The sequence below is a fragment of the Parambassis ranga genome, chromosome 19, assembly GCF_900634625.1.
Source record: "Parambassis ranga chromosome 19, fParRan2.1, whole genome shotgun sequence".
Taxonomy (NCBI): domain Eukaryota; kingdom Metazoa; phylum Chordata; class Actinopteri; family Ambassidae; genus Parambassis; species Parambassis ranga.
In genome coordinates, this window is record NC_041039.1 from 17,854,940 (window position 1) to 17,881,061 (window position 26,122).

Genomic DNA, 26,122 nt, shown 5'->3' on the forward strand with positions numbered 1-26,122 from the left:
AGCACCCCCCCACGATGCTCTTCATACCTGGCACGTGGTCTATTTCAACCCAAATGATGATCTTGGGAATAAAAAACACAAAAGCTGCCGAGTAGATATTCTCATCCGGGTGTAAACTAGACACACCATTGCTGAAAGTTGACCAGGTGACCAAGGAAAAATTGTCAGTTTTACCCAAAATAACTTGTCTGAGGATAAAACACATTTAGTTTTCAGTGCTAGTTTCAGCTCTGAGGCCGTACCATTGATGTTTTCTCTGTGGAGAAAAGAAGAAATAATAATTCATGTCATTTAAAAATAAGATAAGAATCTCATTCATGCTTTATGTATTCTGAGATTCCACACACACACAGCCAGTGGAGTACAATAATAGGAGAAGACAAAATACCTGATTGAGATTCATGATGCAAGATGCACAATGGGATGAAGTGCCAAATTTTTTTTCTGCATGTGTTTGTGCTTTGCATGGGTGAATCTGTGCATGTGGTCATTTTGGGAAAAAAAACCCTCAACATTTTGCTACTTTGGTGTAAAATGACTATTGTCTGTCCAGCTTGTGAGTAAGTGAATAATAAGAGATGATGACTATTACAAAGTATGGCTTTTTGGGGACACAATCCTAATGATTATGCTGGTGTCTGAGTCTGGTGACTTAATTAGAGGTGTTATAAAAAGGTGAAGAAACATGCTGGAAGGCTGGTGCACAGGTACCAATCACCACCTTTTATAAATAGCCAATTTAGCAGAAGCTGCCCGTCTTTGAACTGAAACAAATCTGTTGTGGCTGCCCCTGAAGTCATGTGGGTGCTGTTAATGATAAAGGTATAATGGCTCTCCATATAAAATTCAATATTCAAACAACAACATACTGCTGGAGTGGGAATTTGTTGCTCATTTTAGGACTCATTGTGGGTCAGGAGGTCACCTTAAAGACTCCAATTAGCTTTTAAAAGTTTGCTTACAGATTGCATACATTGATGTTGAGATGGGGGCTCAATTATCTGTACATCACATTTTAACATACATGACTTCTCTGCCTGGGAAGATCCTCACAATGGAGTGGAGAGCACTGTGTCAAACCAAGAGTACCATGCATCTTTCCAGGTCACAGACAGGCCCTCTTGAGCTGATAAGAGGCCAAAGCTAACTCTTGCTGCATTGGGATTGGGGGATTTAAGTGGTTCAACCCTAGCTTATGGAGGACTCCTCACGTCCCTGACTCAAAGGAGGCGATTTGCTGCTTTCCTCTCCTGATTATACCTCCACAGTATTCAGTACATGTCTCTGTAGATCTCCTGCAGGAGTGGGTGCAGCGAGGTGTCCTCTGTCTTTTTTATCTCCTGCACCAGCTGTGCATGCTCAGTGACCAGCTGCCGGAGGTCGGCCAGTTTCTGCAGCAGTTTGGGGAAGAGGAAACTGTCGTCGGGGTGGTTGGCCAGCAGATGGAGCTGTAAGACCTGCACAATGCTCTCCTGCATGGCCTCGATGTGTGTCACATTAACCAGACCTGGTCGGTCTAATCACAGAGGAGGAAGATAAAGAAAGAGTTAATTCAGATATCACAATCATTATTTCTTGTTGAAATTATGAAACTATATCAAGAAATACATCCTCACCTCCACAGCAGATGATTGCAGCCACAAACAGAGCCAGGTCACTGTCATCCAGCTCCAATGCATTAAACTTCATGGCAAATTGGAATTTAGGTTCCATCATGTCACTAAACGGTCGCCGCAGGCTCTTGAGGAACTCCCTAGTGATGAAGCCTGAGCCGTACGCTACAAGAAGCCCATCCTTGTTCATGCTGGAGGCGAGCATGGCGAAGAGGGATTCGTGCACTCCGTATTTCAATAGAGTCACCTGATCATTGAGGTCCAGGCTCGAGAACCCGGGGACGGACTTTGCAAACTCTGTGAGCTCGGTGACGGTTTCCACAGACGTGCACTGGCAGCAGTGGAAAATCCGAACTTCTGCCTCCCTGTCCTTTGGGGCTCCTGCAGAGCCCACCATCTTGGCCACCAGGGTCTGCTCTGCCAGCTGGAGTGTCTCCATGTCATGGATTACGAAAGGCTGCGGAGAAAGAAACATTGTTAATCAGCTTAAAGTAACATGTGATTAAAAAATGGATTGTCCAGCTGAAACCCAACACAGGCAGCGCAGCGCGTGCTTGTGTCATTTTAGCCTACATAAATAAACATGACCTGACTTGACTGCATGCATACGGAAAAAGCTGAATCAGCAAACCTTCTTACATGTACAACTGGCCCTCTGGGTTGTTTACACATAATCTTGGCTGAGAGGAAAGGATAAGCCCTTATTGACACCTGAGTTTTTGCACAATTACACAATTATCCGGCTACAGTGTATGTAGTTGTCAATCATAACACTTAAAAACAGGTTTGAAGTGCTAATTGCTCATGTGTGTGTTATTGTAGGAGAAAATGGGGCAAAAAATCATAATGTCAAAAATAAAATAAAAAAGGAACTACTGAAAAATAGTGAAGATACAGAAACTAAGGCAAGCTGTGTCGCTGCTCCCACAGAGTGGGCGAGTTACACCATCTGAAGAGCGGCTACACCTGCTGCTGCACATCATATCAGAGCTCATGTGTGCTGCTCTAATTGTAGGCTGGAGCAACAAGGGAAGGTATGAGGGACATGATGCTGGGCTTTAATTTAGCACTTCAACACAACACTTAGATCCTCATCCGTCGTCCTTTGATTTGATAGTGGAGGGCCCAGCTGGATACCTGGGGTGCTTTACATAATATTTCCGGTCACATATTACATGTTTCCAAACAGGGCAAATGTCACATTTTAGAACGCTGCAATGGATAGACTGAACTGCTGACACAGCCTTTTTTGTAAAGCAGTAACATTTTTTAATGGGAATTTTTGGGGATCTTTTTGATCAAGCTTTTGTATCTGCAGGACCTGATTGTACCACATGTTCCTAACGGGACACTCAGATCTCTGGGTGCAGGTTTACTTGTAGTTCCTAGGATTCATAAAAGTAGAATGGGAGGACGAGCTTTCAGCTACCAGGCACCGCTACTATGGAACCAGTTACCAATCTGGGTCCGAGAGGCAGACACTGCCTCCACCTTTAAGACTAGACTTAAAACTTTTCTGTTCAGTGAGGCGTACAGTTAGCCTCAAACATGGTGTGTAGGGCTGGTAGGTATAGTTACAGTCGCCTCAGCCACAGGTAGAACAGGTGTCACAGAGCCGATAAAATCTTAACTTTAAGCACAGATATGCTGCTCTAGGCCTACGCTGTCGGGGGGCACAAACATGATCCACTGAGCAGTTTCCCTCTCACCCTCTGACCTCTCCTCTACTCTCCTTAGTCTGGCTCATACTGGTAATATCGTCTCATAATCTGTGTTCACTGTCTTCCTCGTAGTTTTGTGCCTCTCTCTCTCTCTCTCTCTCTCTCTCTCTCTCTCTCTCTCTCTCTCTCTCAGGTCTCAGACCGGCATGCTGACCTGCAGTCCGGCCCCTGATCTCTCCTGTGCTCATTGACTTCATCAGCCCCTGCTGCTCATCTTTGCTTTGATTACTATCAAATTACTATTACTACTTATGGACTGATGATATATATAGATATCCATTATAATATAATCACTGTTTCACCTTGCTGTCATGTTTGCTCCTCTCCCTCTCTCTCTCTCTCTCCTTCATCCTCTCTGTCCTGTCTCCCTCTTCTTCTCCTCCCTCTCTCTCCTTCATCCTCTCTGTCCTGTCTCCCTCTTCTTTTTCTCCTCCCTCTCCTTCATCCTCTCTGTCCTGTCTCCCTCTTCTTCTCCTCTCTCTCTCTCTCTCTCTCTCTCCTTCATCCTCTCTGTCCTGTCTCCCTCTTCTTCTTCTCCTCCCTCTCCTTCATCCTCTCTGTCCTGTCTCCCTCTTCTTTTTCTCCTCCCTCTCCTTCATCCTCTCTGTCCTGTCTCCCTCTTCTTCTCCTCCTCTACCCGGCCGACTGGCAGCAGGAAGGTTCTTCCTTAAGAGACGGGTCCTGCTCAAGGTTCCTTCCTCTTAAAGGGAGTGTTTCCTTGCCACAGTGCTCTTAGGGGGGTTCAGGCTCTGGGTCTCACGCTCTGGGTTTCTGTTAAGCACTTTGAGACAACTTCTGATTGTAAAATGTGCTCTATAAATAAAACTGAATTGAATTAAATTGTGTTAGGGGTAATAGTGCATCCTAAAATGGACCTGCTTCATACTACAAACTATAAAAATCCCAGCACCACACCTGGACAGAGTGGAGACATTAATTATTCATACAGACCAATTTATACCAGCTTTATTATAACAGAAATAAGTCGCTCCATCTGAAGAGACTGAGTTTACACAATGAAAGGGCCTTGTCTGTTTGGCTTTGACACTGGCATGGAGTTTATATAAAGGCGACTTAACACTATTTAAACTGCTTGGCTTCTCCCATGCATCTCACATGTGGTGTGAGGCAGAGCCTCCCTGTATATTCAAAGCTTTATGGATGCAGTTCAAGGATCAATACATATGCAGCTATACTACGAACAGGTATTTCAGTAATCAAAGCCATGCAATTATTCTTTTCATATGTAAATTAATGGAATAAAATAGAATATTAACACAACTCTCCTATAGAAAAATGACCCGGTGAATGTAATGATGATGGTTATAGACATTGATAATTGATAATTGATGGTTTTCTCTTCACATTCCAATCTGCTCATGTTTCCACCCTCTTGGTTTAATGAGTATTTATTGCACTCCTGTCTCAACATGAAAATATTTCCCATTAATCCATTGCTTTATGATAAACATTTAAATTCTATGCTCCCTGTATTGATTGATGTATTGTTTTCTTTATCCTGCAGCCCCCTTTGGCAGCAGGGGGACAGTTGGGACGCGGGGCAGGAAAGTTATCTCTTCCCTATTGTACACAAAAAATCATTATTATTTACAGCTCCAGTGGTAATACATCATTTCTAAAAGGTAATTTCACTCAGTGTGCCAGAGCGAATTGTGTCAAAGTAAATCTAGTTCAGGTTTCTGTACACAAATGTGAGCGAACATTAACACAGTGTCATTCACAGATGTTGACAGAAATGTGGGCTCAGTTACAGATATTAAAATGAGTCCAAATATGTGGATGACAGACCTTCAACTAACAGTATAAATGCATCTGCAGGTGTATAGAATGTTTCTACTGTATTCTGGCAGTTGCAGAAATAGCTTTGGCCGAGTGGTACAATGAGACTTTCATGAGAAGTTAACAGAGCGGTGACACTATGAACTCAAAATTCAAAGCAAGGGTGGATCAAACAACATGGATGTGAGCGCTTTGATCTCCACACACAGCGGGTAAGGTCTGAACTTGGACGTGCACTTGGTTCGACCGGCACCTCCTGACCTATTTTACACCTACACTCATCCGTGCATGGAATTCACAACATCTCTGGGTTGACCCCCCCGATGAAAGGAAAGTGAAAGGAACAGAGCTGAAAGGGGGGGGTTGTTTTGGGGGAGATTGGGGATGGGTGATGAAAAGAGCACAGACACTGAGGGAAACAGGCACTGAGGGGAGAAGTAACAGGCTCATACACTGGCTCTTTATATCGTTTTTGTGCAAACAGGCCTTGCCTTGTCCAGCCTGTGTGTTGGCTTGTGCTGCTGATTGAGCAAGATATTTCTGTCACTGGCTGGCTGTGTGTAATCTCTGAGGTCTTGACTGCCAGGTCACGTTGAGACATTAGTTTGATTGCAAATTTTCATCAGAGAGAGAAATAAATTAAAAGTTTCAACACAACATGACCTGTGTGAGGAAACATGTGATGCACACACGCAACACTTTACACTCACCAACCCCACTAATTCATAATCAACGTACAGGGGTGCTGGTCTTGCCCGTGAGAATGGTTCGTGCCTTGGCCTTGTTCATATTGAAGTTTTTGAGGTAGGCCTCGTAAATCTGCCTGGCTAGTGTCTTCTGGTCAGCTAGGTGGGGGTCCTCCACCTCCCTGTCCCCTGTCACCATCTCCGCCTTTAGTTTTAGCTTCTCTGACTGGGGCATCCTACCAAACCGGATGGCTGTGGAGAACAGACAGAGGGCAGATTGTGACAATGGTGCCAGACCGTTCAGTCAAAGATGCATTGATTGTAATACCATGTTAATATTAGATTAAACATTTCTATATATAACAACAATAGGTGTGTCTTCACAAAGCAAGGCTCCTTCATAGTATATGTGTATGTGCACCCAATTGCTAAAGGACCCAAGTCAGTTCAATCAAGTGTTTTGGATGAGCAGACATCGTTAGAATAAGAAGTACAGAAGAAAATACGAGCTCTGTTTCCACTTCCACAACCATCCAACACCTGAATGTCTCACAGCATGCAACATAATCTCAAACAAGAAGAGTCCAGATTTGCTCCTATAGCATAAATTCAGTCTGTCCTGCTGCCGTTTCTCAATGTCAGTATAAATGAATTAGCCTATAAATGGATCAAAGTGCAGCTCCCTGTTCTAGACAGATGATTTAATTCCTCTGGCTTTTTCAAAAAACATCACATAGTTTTGTTAGAGCAGGATAGGAGCTAAACTAGACGCTTACAATAAATCTACAACAAAGAAAGCAATCCAGATTAAGGACCGGCACAGAGCAGTTTACCAAAGAAGGTACTTTCAAAGAGTCTTTCTGCTCCAGGTTGAAGATGCATAAGGTTTCCCACTGACAGTGAACGCATCCAAAATAACCTCTGATAGCTGAATAATGACAGAAGCCAACATCAAAAGGTAGATGGACTTTCTTTTGATCTGAGTGAAGACAAGATGAATGAATGTAAATGATATGATCACACAGGGCACCAGTTGACTGAGATGTACTTGAACAGCACACAAGTTGTTGTTCTTGTTTTTCTACAAGAGGATGTTGGCATCTTTCAGACGGCCTGATCCCATTTGACTAATGAGATTAGATTTGAACTGTTTTTAACCCCTCCTCACCAGTTTAAATGGGCAAAAGCTGGTGCACACACACTCACACACACACACCCACACACACACCCACAGACACACAGACACAGTTCCTCACAGAGAACATACAGCTCCATCAACTGTCTTTATCAGACCATAAAAGCATAAAAGAAGATCTGATCTCCCCGTCTTTCAACCAACGAGCCATCAACTGATGAAAGAATTCAAGGTGTACTGAGCGGGGCTGTGACGCCAGGCTAGCAGACAGCATGAGGGCCCATTAGATTACTGCTCACAAAGTGGATGGATCATCTGAAACTGGCAAAGCTCCTCAGCAGGAGCCTGGAGGAAGCCAAGTCTAATTACGATGTGAGGAAGTGACTGATGTTAAGCTGAGCATAAGTCCAATACCTAAGTGCCGGTGTGAGGAGATAAGTGTGTGACTCAAGTGGGGAAGGGAGCTAAGAGTGGGCGAGAGGGAGGGGACAGTCTGTCCGTCTGTACGGTGAATCATCTGTTTCAGCGCCTGATCTCATCAGTAAGTGTGATCTGATTATTATTAAGATAGAGTGAAGAAACTTTCAGTCACTTGTGATTATGAAGAACTGTTCCAGCAAGAAGGGGATGTTGTTTATGTAGCATACTATGTAGACGCATGATAAATCAATCATACGTCTACATCTTGACATGCTGAACTCAAAACTGCAAAACCCATTTTAGCACAAATGAACATCCGGTCCGGTAAGATTTAACTGTGAAATCAATCAACTGGTCGATTCAAACAGAGGGACGAACCCCCAGAATTAGCAGAGCTGTAGTCCTGTGGTATATTAGACCACCAGACCTCAGACGATCAGGTTCCACCGGTCTCAGATGTCCTTCCTCACTCTCTTTGGTTACATTTAGGCCCATGAAACTCTATACATGTAAGAGGAAGGGCAGCTACCAGCAACACTAATACTGATAGGCTTTAATGGTAGTATCGTAGTATCGTCATCTAAATCTAGGCCGTGGCCTGAGGAAGCATCGGGAAGATGTTCGGGTCAATAGCTCATTGAGGCAAAATAAAGGTGCTCAGTTCTGCCATACAGCAGCTGTTTTTAAACCCACCAACTGCAGTGACCCCTCTGACCCTCAAGCAGGAACATACTGACAAACCAGCAAACACCAGCTCTGCACAGTAAAACTTTCTCCCTGGTCTGTATCAATATTTCTGTACTTTAAAGATAGTGAGGTAGACATGTTGTATAATAAACGGGCAAAGACCAGACACTAATGTAAGAATGACAAACAGGTAAAAATCATTTATTAAGTCACATGATCTCCCTTCCCGCACCAAACAAATGGTGTGGGTTCAGCTAGCTATGAAGGAAGAACACGCACTCAAATCTGAATATTTCTGACATATTCAAATAACCCAACACTTTAAAGAAGACACAGCTGTACAGCAGCATTAACTAGTCATCGCCTTAACATGCAACCTAACACCACACTGTGATGTTATATGCCTGTTCTTATTACTTTTCAACACTTAAGAACCATAAATGTGTGTGTGTGTGTGCACTGCTCAGACATGCAGTGCTCTGTAGGGCTCACCATTGTGGGACATGCCCACTGACAGGCACTTTTGGAAGCGACAGTATTGGCACTTGTTGCGATTCTTTTTTTGGATTTTACAGCGGCGTTCACACTTGTCGTAGTCCAGCTTCAGACGGATTGTCCGCCGAAAAAAACCCTGCAAGAATAAGAAGAAGAAACACAGTTTAAATCAAGCAAACGTCTGATCTATAAGAGACCCTGTACACTACATCACACATGCTAAGCACTGATTGACATTTATGCAGCTAATCTATTGACCAACTCTGCATTAAGACGGAAGGAATTAGAAATGCGGTTATTTGTCCACATGAGTGATGAGTGACAATCTCAGGCACATAGTTTCACCATCAGCTTTTCCTTGCTTACACAACCTTGACCAAAAGAAACATTTGAACTTTGGCGAGGAACAGATGGAACAAATAGCACATTTGAGGTTGGCTGGAGGGTAAAAAAAAAAGCAGGCCTGGGGAATTACTTAAAAGCACATACCCACAGCAAATCTATCCAAAGAGTCACCCATTGGGTCAATATGCACACCAACACCCACACACTGTCTGACAGCCATTACAGTACAATGAAATATTACACAGACTTGCATGTGAGCAGACATTAAGTAACTCAGTCTGGCTGTCACACACTTACCCTTCTGCCTGACACGTGCACACAGGCAGGCATTCCATGAGGACAACGGGAACAGACTGTCAGGTTCAGCCCAAACAGACTTCACGCCAACAATGCTTGTGTCCATTGTATAAAGTATCAACGTACTGTTATCACAGGGGTCACATTTTCATCCACAGGGAAGGGTGTAAACGTGCATGTGTAACCATTTCATTAAAGATATTTTTAACTGGTAAATTTACTGCTGCCTGCAGCCTCATCAGATCCAATGATGTCTTCAAAAAAACTCACAAGTTCAGTTGCTCTTCGTCAGACATTGAGGTAAATGACCTGGAAGAACCTTTTACATGAGATTCATATTGTGTCTGAATGTTAAGCTGAAGCGAAACCAAAATGAGCTAAAACGAAGGAGAAAAATGATTTTGGGTGCTTTAATAATTCAGTCTTCAGGTAAACACTTCACACTAAATGAACATATCAAATTTCTAAAAAGTGATATTTTCCAACATGGAGCTATCAATACAAACTTAAGCTGACACCCCATAACAACCCAGCTTGGGTGTACATGGTGTACATTGCCCTATGGAACTATGAGAGCTAACGGACTACACCGGTCATGGTTTTTATTATTTTAGATAATCATGTCAGGCATCACTGTCATTCCTATATTATGTTTACTTAGCACCTTACATCTCCATATTGTATCCATGTATCATATATTGTGCTCATACCGTGTACTGTACTCTTTTTGGATTATAGTGACACTTATACTCTGTACTTAACTGCATTTAATGTAACTTAATACCTCTGGCACAAGAATTTCCTTCGGGATTAATAAAGTTTTATCTTATCTTATCTTATCTTATTGTTATTTTGATCAGAAGTGCTTCTTCAGCCGATGTTTTGAAGTGCCAGATGCACCTTGATATGACTCGCCGTCATTATGGTCAACAAGTTTACCTTGACTTTAGTGATAAGCTATTTCTTCAAGGTTCTTACAACCCGATGACCTCACCTTGCATAGATCACACACCTGCCTTAGCCCTGTTGCCTGTGTGTAGTGCTGGTACTTCTAGATTGACGCACAAATATATCCATGGCTGCATTACGACAGACAACTGTTCTACATGCTTCAATAAGCTGCTACCCTGCATGAGATAATGTAACACTTTGTGAAATTCACATTCCGCGTCCTGGCTGATTCATGCAGCAGAACAGAGGTGTGGAATTGTCTCTTGCGTCAGTAGCTTCTGATGAAAATGATGAAAAATAAAAGGTATACAGAAGAATGTTGACACACCTACTTAGACATGTGCACAAACACCTCAACGAACGCTATCTTTGTCCTTTTGAAAACAGCCTTGGGCTGTTCCTCAACAGGACTGGTAAACAATTAACTGAAAGATTATTGAGAGACCACGTGTGAAGGCCGAGCCTTGTCTGATGCTTTTAGTAGTTATCATTAGTCACAAGGCTAACTGCCTCTGGATGCAGCTGAGCATGGCCTACTTTCTTCACTCCCAAATATGAGTTATCGTTTGGAAAGTGGTTAATGTGTAGGCAGCAGCCTGTTTGTGTTCAACTGTGGGTGACTTTGGGGAGATTGATGGATATTTATATAACTCACAGCGAGAAAGCAATAGTAACAATGGTTAAGAGCGAAGCATTAGCCCTCGCTCAGTCTGTAATGCTTGATTAAGAGGAGCCAGTTGTTTGACTGTGTATTCATACATGTAATGTTTGTCTCACCTTGCAGCCCTCACAGGCGTGAACTCCGTAGTGGTAGCCCGAAGCGCGGTCAGCACACACTCGACACTCCAGATTGAGTGATGAAGAGGAAGATGAGAACTCCTCCTGGCTTGCTGCCATCCCGTTTACAACTGACGACGGGCTGGAGGCTGGCGTCAGGGCATCTACCAAACACAAGCATATGGGCAAATAAATGTGTCGCTGCATTACTTCCCCCCAAATAATCTGAACTAGGCAGACAGGAACATTTTTTTTAAACACATGTAAGACCCTCTCAAGATTACCCAAGACAGACTGGATACTGGAAGTGCTGCTTTGTTCTTAGATTACCGGTATTATTATTTCCATGACTGAAGTAGGTGAATAATTTATCAAAATGTTTATATCCTGATTCATATGTGTGCGGTGTGACAAAATACAGAAAATTTGAATATGAAGATATAAATCTGCTTCAATGAACACATGCCTCTGCTCCCTCACCTCCCTCTGGCAAAGATTTAGTGAAATTTAAATCTAGTTTGACCCCTTGTCCTAACAAAGACACTCTTTCCATCACAGCAACTATTTATTAGCATGCTGTCTGTGTTTTCTCTAATAGGCGTGTAGTAGTATTACTGAGCTTCCTCGCGGATGACAGGTCACAGGATTTGCTGTGCGCTGCCAACAAATCTCTGTTTCCACCTTGTGGTCGGTGGAACTTGTTCAGTACACAAATAGCACAGACAAAATGGCACAAAACAGTGGCACTAAGTCAAGCCACATGAGTTTAGGTGAGGGACGCCAGAACGAGGATAAGCAGCATTTGGCAGTGAGCTGTGTTCCTACCACGGCGCAAGTGCACATGTTTGATCCGAGTGCGGACAAGAAAAGCACGTCAGTGCCGCTTCTGCTCCGGCCTCTCACTGTCTCTGCACTCCCAAACACCCATAAATCCTCAACACCCTCTCACTGACTTTTCCATGACATCATCAGATGCTTCTGTGAATGCCTTTTTCTCCTTTGTGTCCTTCTCTGACACTCACACCCTCTATTCTTCCATTAAATGTTTATCTTTCTGGGCCCTTCACAGCTTCTTCACTCGTTGCATAATTTTGTTGCAGCATAAATTTTCCCTGATGTCCATGTCTATTCAGGCGGAAACACAGCAGCAAAGTGGATGTTTCCTGAGAGTTAGTTCATGGTGGCTGAGGAATGTGTGAATTCCTCATTGGATATGGGGCGAAGAGAAGGGCCGGATCGGGAAAGAGAGGTAAAACCAGGATGTAAGGAAGATAAGGTGTGGGAGGAAAAACATTCTTAAATGCTAAGATAGATGGGCAGAAAAATGCATCAAGACACACTGATCAAAAATGCGAATGTGAAAACCTCAACTTTACTTTTTCCCTTTACCTAGGACAGTGGAACCTTCTGATCCATTGCTTGAGGACTGGTATTCAGGTACACCAAAGGAGCTAAGAGCATCATCGCTGATGGACTGGGAGATGTCCTGGAGCTCCTCCATACCGCCCATGAAATCATCATCGGCGCACAGAGGGCTGTCCAGCACCGAGTCCTCCAGCGGAGAAGGGGGATGGTAGTGGCTCTCCATGTCGACCATTGTGGTGGAGGAGCGGGCTGGCAGAATTCTCATTCATCAGACTGGAGAGAACGGGAATGGGGGGAGGGGGGGAAACAGAGGTTAAAGTGCAGATATAAGCGCAGACAGGCAGACAGTAGGAGACAAGATGCCTTTTAAAGGTTCCTCTGTTGTAAGATGAGCCATTGTGAGATGGTTTTAGCAATATGAGCTTCCACACATACTCAGAGGTCTAGCCAAGATATCTAGATTGTAGAGAAGACTGAGGCAAGCACATAAAAAACATTCTCGGGATCTATCCTCTACTCATTATAAATGAATAAATATATAATTTACCAACAGTTCAAATATTTCAGTTTGTTAGGTGATAACTTGAGACTAAAGGGCCAAGAAAACTACAGAGGAATCATTATCTATCAACACACATGAGTTAGCACAATTCTGGCACGTATATTTAGACCCATTGAAAAGGACTGCTGCAATGTGTGGCCGTCCACACCAACAGGTGACGCACTGGGGTCAGCAGGCCCCAGGGGAATGAAGGACATTGCATATCTTATGACACAACACAGGCCCCTCCACTCCTCAAGCAATTCACTCCAAATACAGTAACCTTATCCACACACAAAAGCTTACAGTGCTGGAGGAAGAAAAGGCAGAGGACAGAGACATGTGGATGAATGAATGTAGGTCACTGGGTTGGCCAAAGGCTGCGCTGTGATCAGAAGCTCAGGGTTGGCTTGAAGAGACTTGCTGGCACATTCAGTGAATAGATGAAATTTTGCTGAATTGCACAGAGGGAGCGGCGAGGAGCAAGGAGACATGCATTAAGGAGTGGAAGGGCCTCCCTGGCTTAGCTCAAGCGTGGAGGTCCTTAAAGTGAATATTTAAACTTCATGCATCTGCATGTAAATTGGGTCAATCTTCAGTAAACCTCTCTGCTCTGCTGAGAACATCACACAAGGTGAGGCGGAGGACGGCGGAGCGGGAAGAGGGTGGCTTTATGACTGCAAGACAACAGCTGCAGGTTCACAGCTAACCCTCACTTTAACACATGGCTGCCTTTGGTTTAACCTTAGCTTGCCCTGTACTGTGTCGACACTCACTATTCTCTCTTAATCTCTTTTAAAGATCTAAAGACAGAAATGAATGGAGTACGAATGAAGCAGCTACTGGTAATAAAATGAATGAGTCCAGATAAAACTGATTCTCCTCATAGGCTTGTCAGGATGAGGAAGTATTTGCACGACCTTGATCATACCTGACATCATTCACATTCACAACGTCACAATGACACGAGAATGTCACGATCATTTTAGCAAATGAGCAGCACCATTTAGTGGATGGAAATGGGAAGCTCCTATACACATACACAGACTGATGGGCTGCAAACTCAGCAATACAGGAGCCCATTAAGTCAAAGATCTGGGGCAACGTTTGATTAATTTGTTTTTCTGATGTAAAAATAATCTTTAACATTATATACTTACTGCTCTGTCAGCGAGCACAGTGGTGTTCTGACTACACCATTGTCAGTAGTGTTTAACGTCGAGAGTAGCATCATCCTGCAGGTTTATCTGTTTATCTGTGCTGTGCTAAGATTAACAATACTCGAAATGAAATGAATTTTTAGTATGTCAAATGAATGCATAAATGAAGAACTCTTGCACTCTAGTTCCAGGCTAGTGGCAGTTTCACTAAAAGCAGGTAAGTAACACACAAAAGACTGAGACAAGACTGGGCTCAAAGTCCAGCCATGTAGGATGTTTTGAATGGCTGAGTGGTGAATCCCCTTAGTAGACTTATTACGTCACTCCTGTTAAGACTCAGAACCTACATTTCACATGGCAGAGATGAGTAAATACTGCCGCTCCAGCACATGTTGATAACGTAGTATACATGCTTTGGTTGATGGAGGTAAGAACAGTTGCAAAGCAGGGGATCATGACAGCATTTATCAGCAGCAGTGCGTTTAGTAAAATCAATTATTTCGTCATAGTAAAGATCAATGTATTATAAGAATGGACAGTTATGTCCATCATCTTGTAGGTTTCCACCAGTTAAGAAACGTTATATGAAAGAAGGTCTGGCATGTCAGCTGCTCACTCTACAATATACTTGTAATTGTGAATGGAGGCAGTCTTAGCACAAAATAAACCTCTTTAACATTCAGCTCCTGACCCTCAGGTCTTCCTTTAGAGGACATTCAGTTTCATGCACTTCACTCAGCACTGTCTCATTATAACCCTGATTCAGAGGAAAAATAAAGAAGCTTCTTGGCTACAGCTTGACTGACATCTATGCTGTCTGTCACATGGTAAGATTTGGAGCTGTAAGGTCAAACTTTTTAGTACTGAGCTTAAGTGGAGCAGCTGACAAGGTTTTTTGTGTCAACACATCCTGAGAATGCATGACTTTCTATTTAAATAACATACAAAACACAAGTCCTCCACTGAACCCATAACCTCACAACCTGCAGCTATGAAGAGATGGACCAAGCTCATGTTGCTGCAAACATAACATGAGAATGTAAACACACAAAAGCTGATTAGCTGCCGACTACAGAGGTCTGCTGGATTGAGATAGAGTACGACACACAGACAGGGGGATATAGCGGTTAAGCTACATTACAGGCTCTTTATCTGCACTGTGAGCAAGTGAGGCAGGGAGAAAAGAAAACAGCGGTTCCTACGGTAACAGCAAGCCTTTGTTTCATAGGTCAAGACCTCTTGCGCTCACTCAACCAAGCTTGCTGTGGGCAATGAGAACACCGAGTGGAAGATGAGCAAGGTCGTATGTGTGCGGCTGGCTCAAAAAAAAGGATGGGGGGGGGGTGTTATACTGAAAAAAGGACCAAGGTCGCCATGACAATGCCATGGTAATGCTGAATGCTGACACACAAATCATTCTTTGAAATCCAAAGTGGATGGCGGCTAAGTAGAAAGATGGACCGGCCTACGATCACATTAAAATCAGTAAATCCCATTATGGTTTGTGGGTAAAAATAGGTTAAATGTGTATTAACAATCTGTATCAGTGATCACAGGGCCGCATGCGCGAGTGGCACATAAATAATCCATATAGTAGAAGTAGATGGATTTCTGCTCAGAACGGTCACCCTGCCCCCCACATTAGACGGACACAATGTGAGTATCCGCTCTGGCAGAAGCACATAAACATGCTGTGAACGTGAGCCTGTCATGCAGACGGCTTCCTGCTCAACAAGGAAGACCATAGACCAGCATGGAGTTAGTCCACACAGCATCTGAGTTTTTCACCTGCACTGTTGAGCTTAAAGCCTCAGGAGAGACATACATCACTCCTGTCATCTGATCCTGCAAAATACACACCTACACATCAGATTGCTGTAATTCCATGACTAACTATTGTCTCAGAAGCATGACGAAAACAATAAACATCAAAGAGCATGACGGAAAGAAAGTACAGATAAAGTTGGCAGCACACCAAGACCTAAGAGGTGTGTATGGGCTTGTCCTGCAGAGGTGTGGATGAAAAACATTACAGACAACATGCAGAGCAGAATAAACCTTTGCAATGCACAGCAAGACGACATCAGCCGACCTGTCTCAACCAAAAGTCCTCTATAATATGCTGCCCAGCTCTTTCTCAAAGTTTGTATGATCATTTATTGTGTGTCTGTGTGTGTTTCAGAGAGCAAGGATTACATGTTAATGTTTAATCTATCTATTTTATGGTCGGACAGGCTCACGGGCCTGTAAGCAGAGGGGCTCCAGAGGACATAATGGTGGTCACAGACAAACAATATGGGCTGATGGTGGCTGGCCCGTCAGACTGTCCATCTGTTTGAAGAGTGGACACTATGAGCTCTGCCCAGACTGCAAACACTCGAGTGAATCCTTATCACTCACTCCTTGGTCGGCCGCCCTCTCTTATCGTTATGGAGATTGACCAAAGTACAGGCTGTGGATGTGATTGACATTGGACTTTAAGCCTGCACTCTGTGGCAGATGAGCCGTATGTTGGCAAACAAACCCTCCATTTATTAGGTCACTGTACCTTAGTATAGTTTAGAGGGTCAACAACAGTTAAATGTAAATTTTGGCTGCTATTTTTAGACTAGAAATTCCAGACCGGTGTCCTTGCAGCTTTAAAGCTTGTGCTGTTTATTGTATAATTGTATTTAGCACAAAGATTTTTAAATGCATTACACTCACTTTTCTATTGATTTTTCCACATATAATAAAAATCAATCTCAGGAGGCCTGACCAGATAAAATAAAGTGGCATTCTTTTTTGTTTTTTACAGACATTACAGTACATTATAATACTGCTTTAGTGTCAGCCAGGTGTTGGCCTAAATTGTGTAAAATCTATTATCATGCTTCCCATTGTCTTTTCAATGGAGTAACTCAAGACGAGCTGTTGCTGTCAGCATGCTCAGCGTCCTGCGAATGTTGAGAAATAAAGCAGTAAGTTACATAAACCCCAGTGGACCCTGACCTCTGCACTGACAGCGTGTCAAAATAATACTTAAATGTTCACTCACGAGACAGGCGATGCATTTTGACAGGCTGTACAGTCAGAAAGTTCAATGTGACAGTGTATCACGTTACCTAAAAGGGCCTGCGGTGACCTGACTCGTCATGCTGGCTCTTTATAGCACACTGTTACATGGAGGAAAGCGTGCCTTGCATGTGTTCAAACAAGCGCATGAAGTATGGTGACACTGAAGCACGTGTGTGTGTCGGGGGGAACAATGCAGCTAATTATGTCATAATGTCTAAAGATTTACTTTGATTGTAATATGTCAGAAGGGGAAAGTAGAGCTGCTGAACTTTTATACTGGATTGGTATTAAGTGAGAGTTAAAGAGAGTTAAATTTGTAATTGAAAAATGTCATGAACACAGAGATATACTATGGAAAATATACGACAGCTCTGCACCAATATGATGGCTGCACTGATTTACAAGATTCAACCATGAGGTACCGTTACATACAGATTAACAATGACAACTATTTCAGAGGACATTTTTGTCCCAAAGAAAGGACATACGAAGGGAAATAATAGAGGTGATACAAGAGTCCTGTTTGTTTTTTTTTTAAACGTGTGAAGTTATATGTAGAAGCGGCGCAGGTGCTGTGTAACCCTGACCTGCAGTATAGCCACAGCCTAACCAGGTACCCCAGTGTGTTAAACAGGTTAACAGCTGTGAACCAATGGCAGCCGGGCTCGACCCCCACTGTCCCCAGCTGCTAAAACTGGCAACAGCTAGCAACGCTGTCCTTAAGAAACACTTATTTCTGTGCCAAATGCTGGCTGCCACTTTGTACATATTTCCAAATCAGTCACAAGGATCAAGCAGGCCACCATTACAAAACCTCCCTGCAGTACATATCAGAGTGGGGAAACGGCTTCAATCCTTTCCAGCTGCTTTTATCACTTGACAGATGTATGGTTGGTGTAACAAGACAGCCAGCATGACTGAAACTAGGCTGTAATGAGCGAGCTACTGTACGTTATCTGTACAAGTAGCTGCAGTAACTACTACACAATGGACTGTTGTGTTTTTATTAGACAATAACACCTATAATAAAATTATTACTATTTAATGTTATTTACTTTGGTTCCATTAGATTTGTTGGACAGTGTGATTCTGTATCATTGGTCTGTCAGAACTTCACAGAGTACCTTTAAGGGAGTTCCTGCTGGAAGACCACAGAGTGCATGGGGTGTGCCTGAGTGCAGAAATCACCAAAAGTGAGATGAGAACAGCACGAAGCAGGGAGCAGCTCTCTCTCTCTCTCTCTCTCTCTCCTCAGACAGCTGTGTGTATCTTATTTCATTTTCCAGCATGACACTGGAGTCCTGAGTTCCCCTTTCTTGCTGCCAAACCAGCCTACGTGTTTGTGGGGAGGCATGCAGCACTCAGGCCAGGGTGACAGGACAACACTAATTTGGATCAGTACAACAAAAGACCAACGTGTTCTGTTGGATTGCTACACTGAAGCTGCTATTTGTTTAATGGTTATTATCAATACAATTCTCATTCCCTTCATACTATAAATAATATGACCGGCACTCCTGCCTCACAGCTTTGACCTGTCTGACCTATCTCCACATTTCCACCAATTAAATATTACATTAAAAGTAAAACGTACCTGTGTGGGGCTCCAACTCAGAGGTAAACAAAAGAAAACGTATATTTGTTACCTAGTTATGCTGCAAACATGAGTCGAGAGAGTCACTGTGAGCGGTGGAAAGTGAAACGCTGATGAGGTGGTCACTCCTCCTACTACCTCATGTCAACCCCAGGTTCCTGTGGCTTCATACTTAAGCTCTGCAGCTAACTTTTCGCACACTTCTAGCTGTATGTGACACAGAAATGTGGTAAACTGATCTCACAGATGCCTCTCTGCTGCCAGAGTAAAATGTTAGGGCTCATTGAAATTAGGAAAACTTGTTGCTTTTTCTGCAAGAGATGTTGATCTTTCATGTTATCTGTCATGTTAAAAAGCATGGTCAATTTCCATACAAGTCTCAAAGACATCCACTAAACCAAAACAAACAACACTGACAGACCAACGAATACAGAAGAGGCCTCTGCAAAATGAGGATGTTTCCATCTGAGCTAATGAGTCAAGAAGAAAGTTGGCTTTGTCAGTAATATAATTAGAATGGGAGAGAAGATGAGGCCGGGGACAGACCATTGATGGGGATTTCTACACATGGCTCACATGGACAAGGATAAGACCTCCTCCACCTCAAAGTTGACAAGAAAGAGCAAATCTACCAATAAAGATGATGATGAAGGATGAAGTGACCTGACACACAGAAAGACATTTATCTAGGAAACCAGTCAAATCCAATGTACAAATTCAACTTAAACACAGCATCCCTCCTCGATCATTAGTGCAGACAATCTCCTGTCCAGAGCTGCTTATAGTAAGTCTGGCTCAAGGGCCCCAATCCTATTCAACCCAGAGGGACTTTAGCATAAGGAAGGCTCAGGGGGGGAGTAGACCCGGCTCAGATGAAGGTCAAACCTGGTCCATAAAGGACACATGTTGCAAAACAAACAGACCAAAGCGGTGACCACAAAACAGCACGAGAGTGTTGTGCTAAAGCCGCATTTAGAATGAAAACAGAACCATGTGAAACAGCCTGCATTCACTGGTGTGGGCGTGTTAACTACAGGTACGAGAAAGAGGGTGAAATTTGACCCAGGAAGTGCAAAATAAAATCGCTTATCAGTCACAAAAACACCGGTCAGCGGTCTATAATACGGTTTTACAACTTAAGCATGATGGAAATATTTTGACCGGCCATCTTGATGAGGTAACCAATAGAGATAATCTGTTTACATTATAATACCGGGCTTAATTTGACAAGATATTATTGCTGTGTTGTCGAATAGGTTGAAACAAAGCCTTCCACTGTGTCAGTTTAGTGACCTTAATAAAGTGAATAAGAAGGTGGCATTTGGTGACTAGGTCAGAGTCATTTGGTCCACTCTGTGTTGGCCGAGATTTCACCCTGCGTGTGTGTGTGCGGCCATTTCATTCTAATTTGTTTACTTCAAGCAGACTTTAGTCAATAGCGTTTTACGTAATACACTGTAGAGTTTGAAGAAGTCTGTAAAAATAGAATTCCTCATTCATTACATTCATTATAAAGCCAACACAAAGGGAAGATTTCCACTGTTTTTCTTCCATTTGCATTGCAGCAACTTGATAAATAGGTCAGTTGAACTATGCAGCCGCTGCTAAACGATACGATGCTTTATTGGCTCGCACAAATGATAAACTCCTGCGATTGACTGAAATGAACCTGAAAGTCCTGTTTGAGGAGGTGAGCTGAGAAAACTCTGTTTCGCACTCCGTGTTTGTTTCTCCAGGCTGCGAGGGCTCGGCTACCAAGCAAAAGCTGATTATAGGTCTCAGTTTTCCTGGTGGCAAAATTTGTAAAGAGTGCAGCCGGACAGAAACTAACAATGGAAAAAAAAAGTCAGGACAAGTTCTCCCCAAGGAGAAAGTTCAGATTCTAAAGCAGCATTGTGCTCATTTTACTCTACATGAACAACAGGCAGCTGCTCCAAATGTGAAGACACTTAATAGGATCAGAAGGTAAATGTTTTAAATATGTTTTATTGAAGGATAAATGTATGTTTAAAAAACAATGTATGTCTTTTCTTTCATGGATAAACAAATCATTGTAAATGTTGGAACATAACATAAATAAATATGGATTGTTCTAGGTGAAGACCTTTGATCTGACCTGAGGTAAAAGTGACGACTGGCTGCAGGAGTTAGCAAATAAGAGGGGGGTTTCTGTAAAAAGCTGGTACATAGAGAGGTCCATTTAGCTCCAGATCATTCCCAGATATTTAGGGAACACGTGTGTTAAAGAACTTTCCAAAGTCTATGTGCTGGATGCTACTGTGTGTCTGACTGATTACCTGCACTATTGTTCACCATGTTTTGATGCACAGAGCCTCCATCTTGGATAGTGAGTTTGGGGTTATTTGGAGTTGCTGTGACTTTCCCAGTTGGAAATATGGACTCCTGTTTTATTTCCTTCTAGAAGATCAGAAATTCCATGTTGCCAGTTCAAATGCAAAGCACCACTAGGAGATATACATTTCCTGTATCTGTCACATGGGTTTCACAGTTCCCCTGCCTGTTAGGGAGACTCCTGAGGTTCCTGACTCCATTGACTCCAAAGAGAGAAGGAAAGAAACATGAGCTCCGACTGGAACTGTAGCTTTCAGCCCGGCGTCACTCACAAACTCTTTTTTTCCCCACACCATGTCACTTTCATTTTTTTAATGATAAACATAATTGTATCAACAATCAATATAAATATTTATTATGCAAATACTGATATAACTGCCACCATTTACTCAAAGTCCTTCCAACCCTCCAGTCTGTTGATCAACTAATGATTAAGCTGCGATACAAGCCTGGTGGGATAATGTTGTCAATTATCAGTGACAAATAGCAGCTATGTATTTGTCTTCAGTAGTTCTCAGACAGAAGCCTCCAGGCTCCAGGAGCCACACAGTGCTAACAACACTAACCGTTAAGAATCTGACTTGTACTGACTAACAATCAATGAGAAATAACAAAACCCTTCCTGAAAGCTTAATGTTGACTCACTTTCTACTTAAAGTCTAGCCTGCACACTTTCCTCTCACTTCCTGTCATCAGTGTAATATAAAGGCATGTGGAGGAATCCTGGGTCTTTTATCTGGAAGCCCAAACTGTCTTTAACGTGAAGAAGCACAGATACACAGGTGCCTCCAGCTTCCATGTCTCCTTTATTATTACACTGTGTTGATTTTTTTAACAGTATTGTGACTGTCAGAGCGCATAGAACATGACAGAGTGCACTCACATGCAATCCTCTGCTTCTTCAGAGGTCCTATTAAGAACACAAACGCGTGAAAACAAGCCAATAAATGGCCTTTGTTGTGTTGAGCGCATGGCTCACTAATGAATATCTTATTGGTAGATGATGCCTATTGATGAGCGCCTCGAGGTGCGCAGGCGTGAAAACTGACAACAGATTATCCACAATAACAACGCTCCTATAATCCTAGAAGAATTTAACAATGTGTCGCACATGCTTGCAAATGATAAACCTGCACATGGCAAAGCCAGCAAGTGTGTGTGCGCCGCCTGTGCGCGCAGCACAACATTCCCTCACAGCCACTCTCAGCTGCTGCTGCTGCACAGTGGGCGCACTTCTTGGATTAAAAAACACAAGGGGCCAAATGAAGAAACCTACCTTGCAGCAGACAGCGCAATTCGAAACCGCCATTTCCTCGAGAAACCTCACTGTGTTGAGAAGCGGATCGGTGCAAGAAGGAGAGAGGAGCGAGGTGGGAAAAATATAGTCCCGGACTTCAAGCACGTCCTTGTTTGTTTCCCCCCGCAGCGCCGCTGCTGTCAAAAATCCCCCACCACTTCCATACAAAGCAGAGCCATGGTGCTCACACCCGCCGGAAGTGACCTCATGACTGACAGCTGGACCAGAGAAAGCTCACACCTCCTGACACACCTATAGTTTCAGCGAATAGAAACAGAGAAGCAGTTTCCCTTGTGAAGGACGCCCCCTATAACCAGAGGGCGCCGGCGAAGCACCAGAAAGCCTTCTCCCTCCTCTTCCTCCTCTTCCTCTTCCAATTGTTGCAAGAATCACTGCAGAAATAATACAACACACGTCACAAACACTCAACATGCAAAGATGGAGGGCTAGATTATAAGTAAAATGCATAACTGAATAAAAAGAAGTTGGCAACATGTGCAAACTTAAACCCTGTCCTCACTTGACCCCGGTCACGTCCTCCTGTCCTGGAAGCTGACCTGCTTATGGATTAATTTATTTATGTATTTAAGAATGCTGGTTTTGTGACTTGTTGTTTGTTTGATTATTACTCACTTACCCTCTCTGTGGTTGTTTCAGTTCCTGCCTTTGTTCCCATCAGGGCCGGTCCAAGCATTTATGTGGCCCTAAGCAAAATGTCATACCACCACCTCAGCATCAGATCCTTCATCATCCTATAGGCTGCACTGTGTGTAATACACGCTACTGAGTGTGTAATATCATCTCGTTTGTATTAATCAATGTTTTTCTTTAAAATATAAAATATTTTATCATGGACTTTTGGTGCTCTTGGGGGCCCTAAACGACCCTGGTTCCCATATATGTGATGCCCAACAGCAGGTAGATACTGTTCATCAGTCAGCCCTTCCAGTCATACGGCTCATCATCCGTATTTTAGAATGTTGTCTGTCCTCTGTTTTGCCCTCTCTCTTCCTCTCATGCTTTCAGCATCACATGCATGGCATTCATGTCTGTTTGTGTGACACCCTCCGAGCCTGTCCTCTGGTGTCCGACTGTTGCAGATCTTCTCCTTTCCTGCAGAAAGCTCAATATATTAAACTGTAAGTCAACAGGCTTGCAAGCTGCCTTTAACTCATATTTATATTGCTACCAGGCAAATCTTCCTCTATAAATGTTCCCGGTCCATGTAACCGTGCACAGGAACATTCCATATGTTTCAGGAGACTGGTGATGCAGCTGCAGAAATCATTGTGCTCCACGCTGACAGCAGGCCAACTTCAGGAGGATTTCCAGTCAGACTCTTGCACTAAACCCTCCACTAATGAGGCAGCTCTGTTATCCCAGCGTGTGCCAGATGCTGAGTGTGCGACCGCTGTTTGTCAATTACATATCTCATGCTCTCTTGTTTCCTCACATCGTTCCCTGTCCCAGCGCCCCATTACATGTCTTTATGCAATGTGGGCGCCTCTCTACCATCTGGCTGTTCTGCATGGGTCCTGAGGGCACAGTGGACTCTCTGACCCTCAGAGCATTGAGATGCTTATAGATACATGACATTTATATAAGCATGTTGTAGCTTACTAAGTAGGATGTCTAAGGAAAGAGTCTATATTGTTATGGTGTTACATTATATGGACTGATTATTGATTATTGAAGGTAGCAGCAACTGTAATTAACACATATTAGTTTATGCTTCAGTAATGGAATTTGCTCATTTGTCATTGCTGGCATCGAAGTGTTGGTATGACTTCAATCATGACACTTTTAGGTTGACAAGGATGTAAAAAAAGTTCCAGAAAAACAATTATCTACAAAATATTAAATCAAGAGTTGCATAAAAATGAGAGAACCCAGCAGTAACAGACCATAATCCACTGCACTTCCACACACTATCAGCTGCTGTGACCTGTGCCGTTGGTCATTTCTCCCTGCAAGCGGGACACAGAGAAACCTTAGACTCAGAAGATACGGCTCGTTGCAACACGACTCGAGAGAGCAGACAGAAGCTTCCAGAGTCCACAGTAATGGTCTACGGTCAAGACTTTCTGTCTGAACAGCAGCTGGTTTCATAATTAAGGGGAGACTCAGAAAGGTTTCCACATCTAGATAAAATAATGACAACTGCCCCGTTCGCTTACAACACGTCTGTCCCTGAAGTGAACCTGTAATAAAACAAACTCTGAAGAAGCATGCTGAAGTAATTCATGGTTATGAAAGGGAATCCGTCAAGTTGCAGCTCATTGATTTTTTTCTGTTTTTTTAAATCATTGCTTGACACTTTAAGTGCAAACATGATCCTGTCGGTGTTGTCATGTTAATAGGTGGTCTTTTTTTGACCAGTTGTTGGCCTAACATCACCAGCATGCACTATTAACAGGGGTCAAACCCTTGACCTACTAAAGTAGGGTACAGTATGTAAGTGGGTCACTGTGGAGGGCTAAGCTTTTTAGCCATCAAACCTCTGCTGCCACCTACTGTTAAGAAACTGTCAATGAGTTTTTTTAGTGGCATATACTGTAGATACACTGTTTATGTTTCCAGAAAAGCAGTAAATTATGCTTTAGTTTCTTTATTTTATTTCTTTGTGGCATGACAGATGTTACAATTTGTACACAACACAACACAAACAAACCCGAAGAGGACTCCTTTTGATGAGACTGAAATTATTAGCTGATTGATCGATACAGTGATTTAAATAATAACATTATAATTATAATATAATATATATAATAATATTAACATAATAATCCATTTCTTGTTTAACTAAAAAAATACCAAAAAATAATTAGTGGCAAGTTTTTAAATTCACAAATAAACGGTTTCACTTTTTTTTTTAAAATCATAATGATTTAATTCTGTTCTTCCCTAATGATACCACTATGATGAAATCTGTCAAACTAATCATATAAATCTGCAGGTTCTATCACAGTTAATATATATAAATGAATAATAATAATTAAAAACAAATCATGGTGCTGCACAGGTAACATAATTTCAGCTGGGGAAAAAAAACATTCACAGAATGAACATCCACAAGGTGGCGCTTTTGCAATATTTATCCAGTAGCAGAGTGACTATTGGCGGTATTGAAGTTATACTTCTGGTTGATTGTATTAACATTCTTTACTCCTGTATGGAGGGAATCTAAACATGAGTGTTGACGATATGTCGCTGCTATAGAAACCAACTCTTTTTGTTTCCTTGCCCTACATTTCTAGCTGAATCTCACATCCCGTAATCACCGTGTCACAGATTAATACGGTTGGATTTATTTTGAACCATGCTAGCTCTCCTTCATTTCAGCAAATGCAACCTGCTCAGTGGTTTATTTGTGGGGCCTGCCCACACAGAGGCTTCAATCCTATCCACTTACATTCAATCAATATTGCTATTCCATTTATACAGCTATGACATCATTCCATCGCTCAGAAAAGCACTGCTGCAAGTATTATTCTATTCAAATTACTGGCAACTTTGGATAAAACAACTGAATTCTGACTTTGAGCAAAAGCATTTGATTTGTTCCTTATTGTGAGGAGCAAAAACATCCAAGGGTGGATGTTAAAGCCCCTTTTTCCAGTGTCTTTAGTGAAGTGATGAAGCAGGAGATGAAGGATGGCACATTGCCTTTAGAGATGCAACCCCAGAGACAGGATGCACACAGAACCATTGTCTCATCAGGCTTTGTATTCAGCTCCCTTTGCTTGATCTCCACAGCCAAGGCTCAAATCAATTCAATATGGTGGCTGGGGGGGGGGGGGGGGGGGGCAGCTACACAGTGGGTGCAACC

General features: G+C 42.8%; 1 protein-coding gene across 1 annotated transcript; it reads right to left on the reverse strand.

The window, feature by feature from the left end:
- Positions 1-1,271: 1,271 nt before the first annotated feature.
- On the reverse strand, positions 1,272-22,492 carry pparab (peroxisome proliferator-activated receptor alpha b). The gene is made up of 7 exons (XM_028431813.1): positions 22,273-22,492; positions 12,317-12,565; positions 10,928-11,091; positions 8,555-8,693; positions 5,873-6,072; positions 1,617-2,070; positions 1,272-1,516 (listed from the first exon to the last, which is right to left on the reverse strand). Exons 2-7 carry the CDS (start codon positions 12,555-12,557, stop codon positions 1,272-1,274), a joined length of 1,443 nt encoding a protein of 480 aa, XP_028287614.1. The 5' UTR covers positions 12,558-12,565; positions 22,273-22,492.
- Between the last annotated feature and the right edge of the window lie 3,630 nt (positions 22,493-26,122).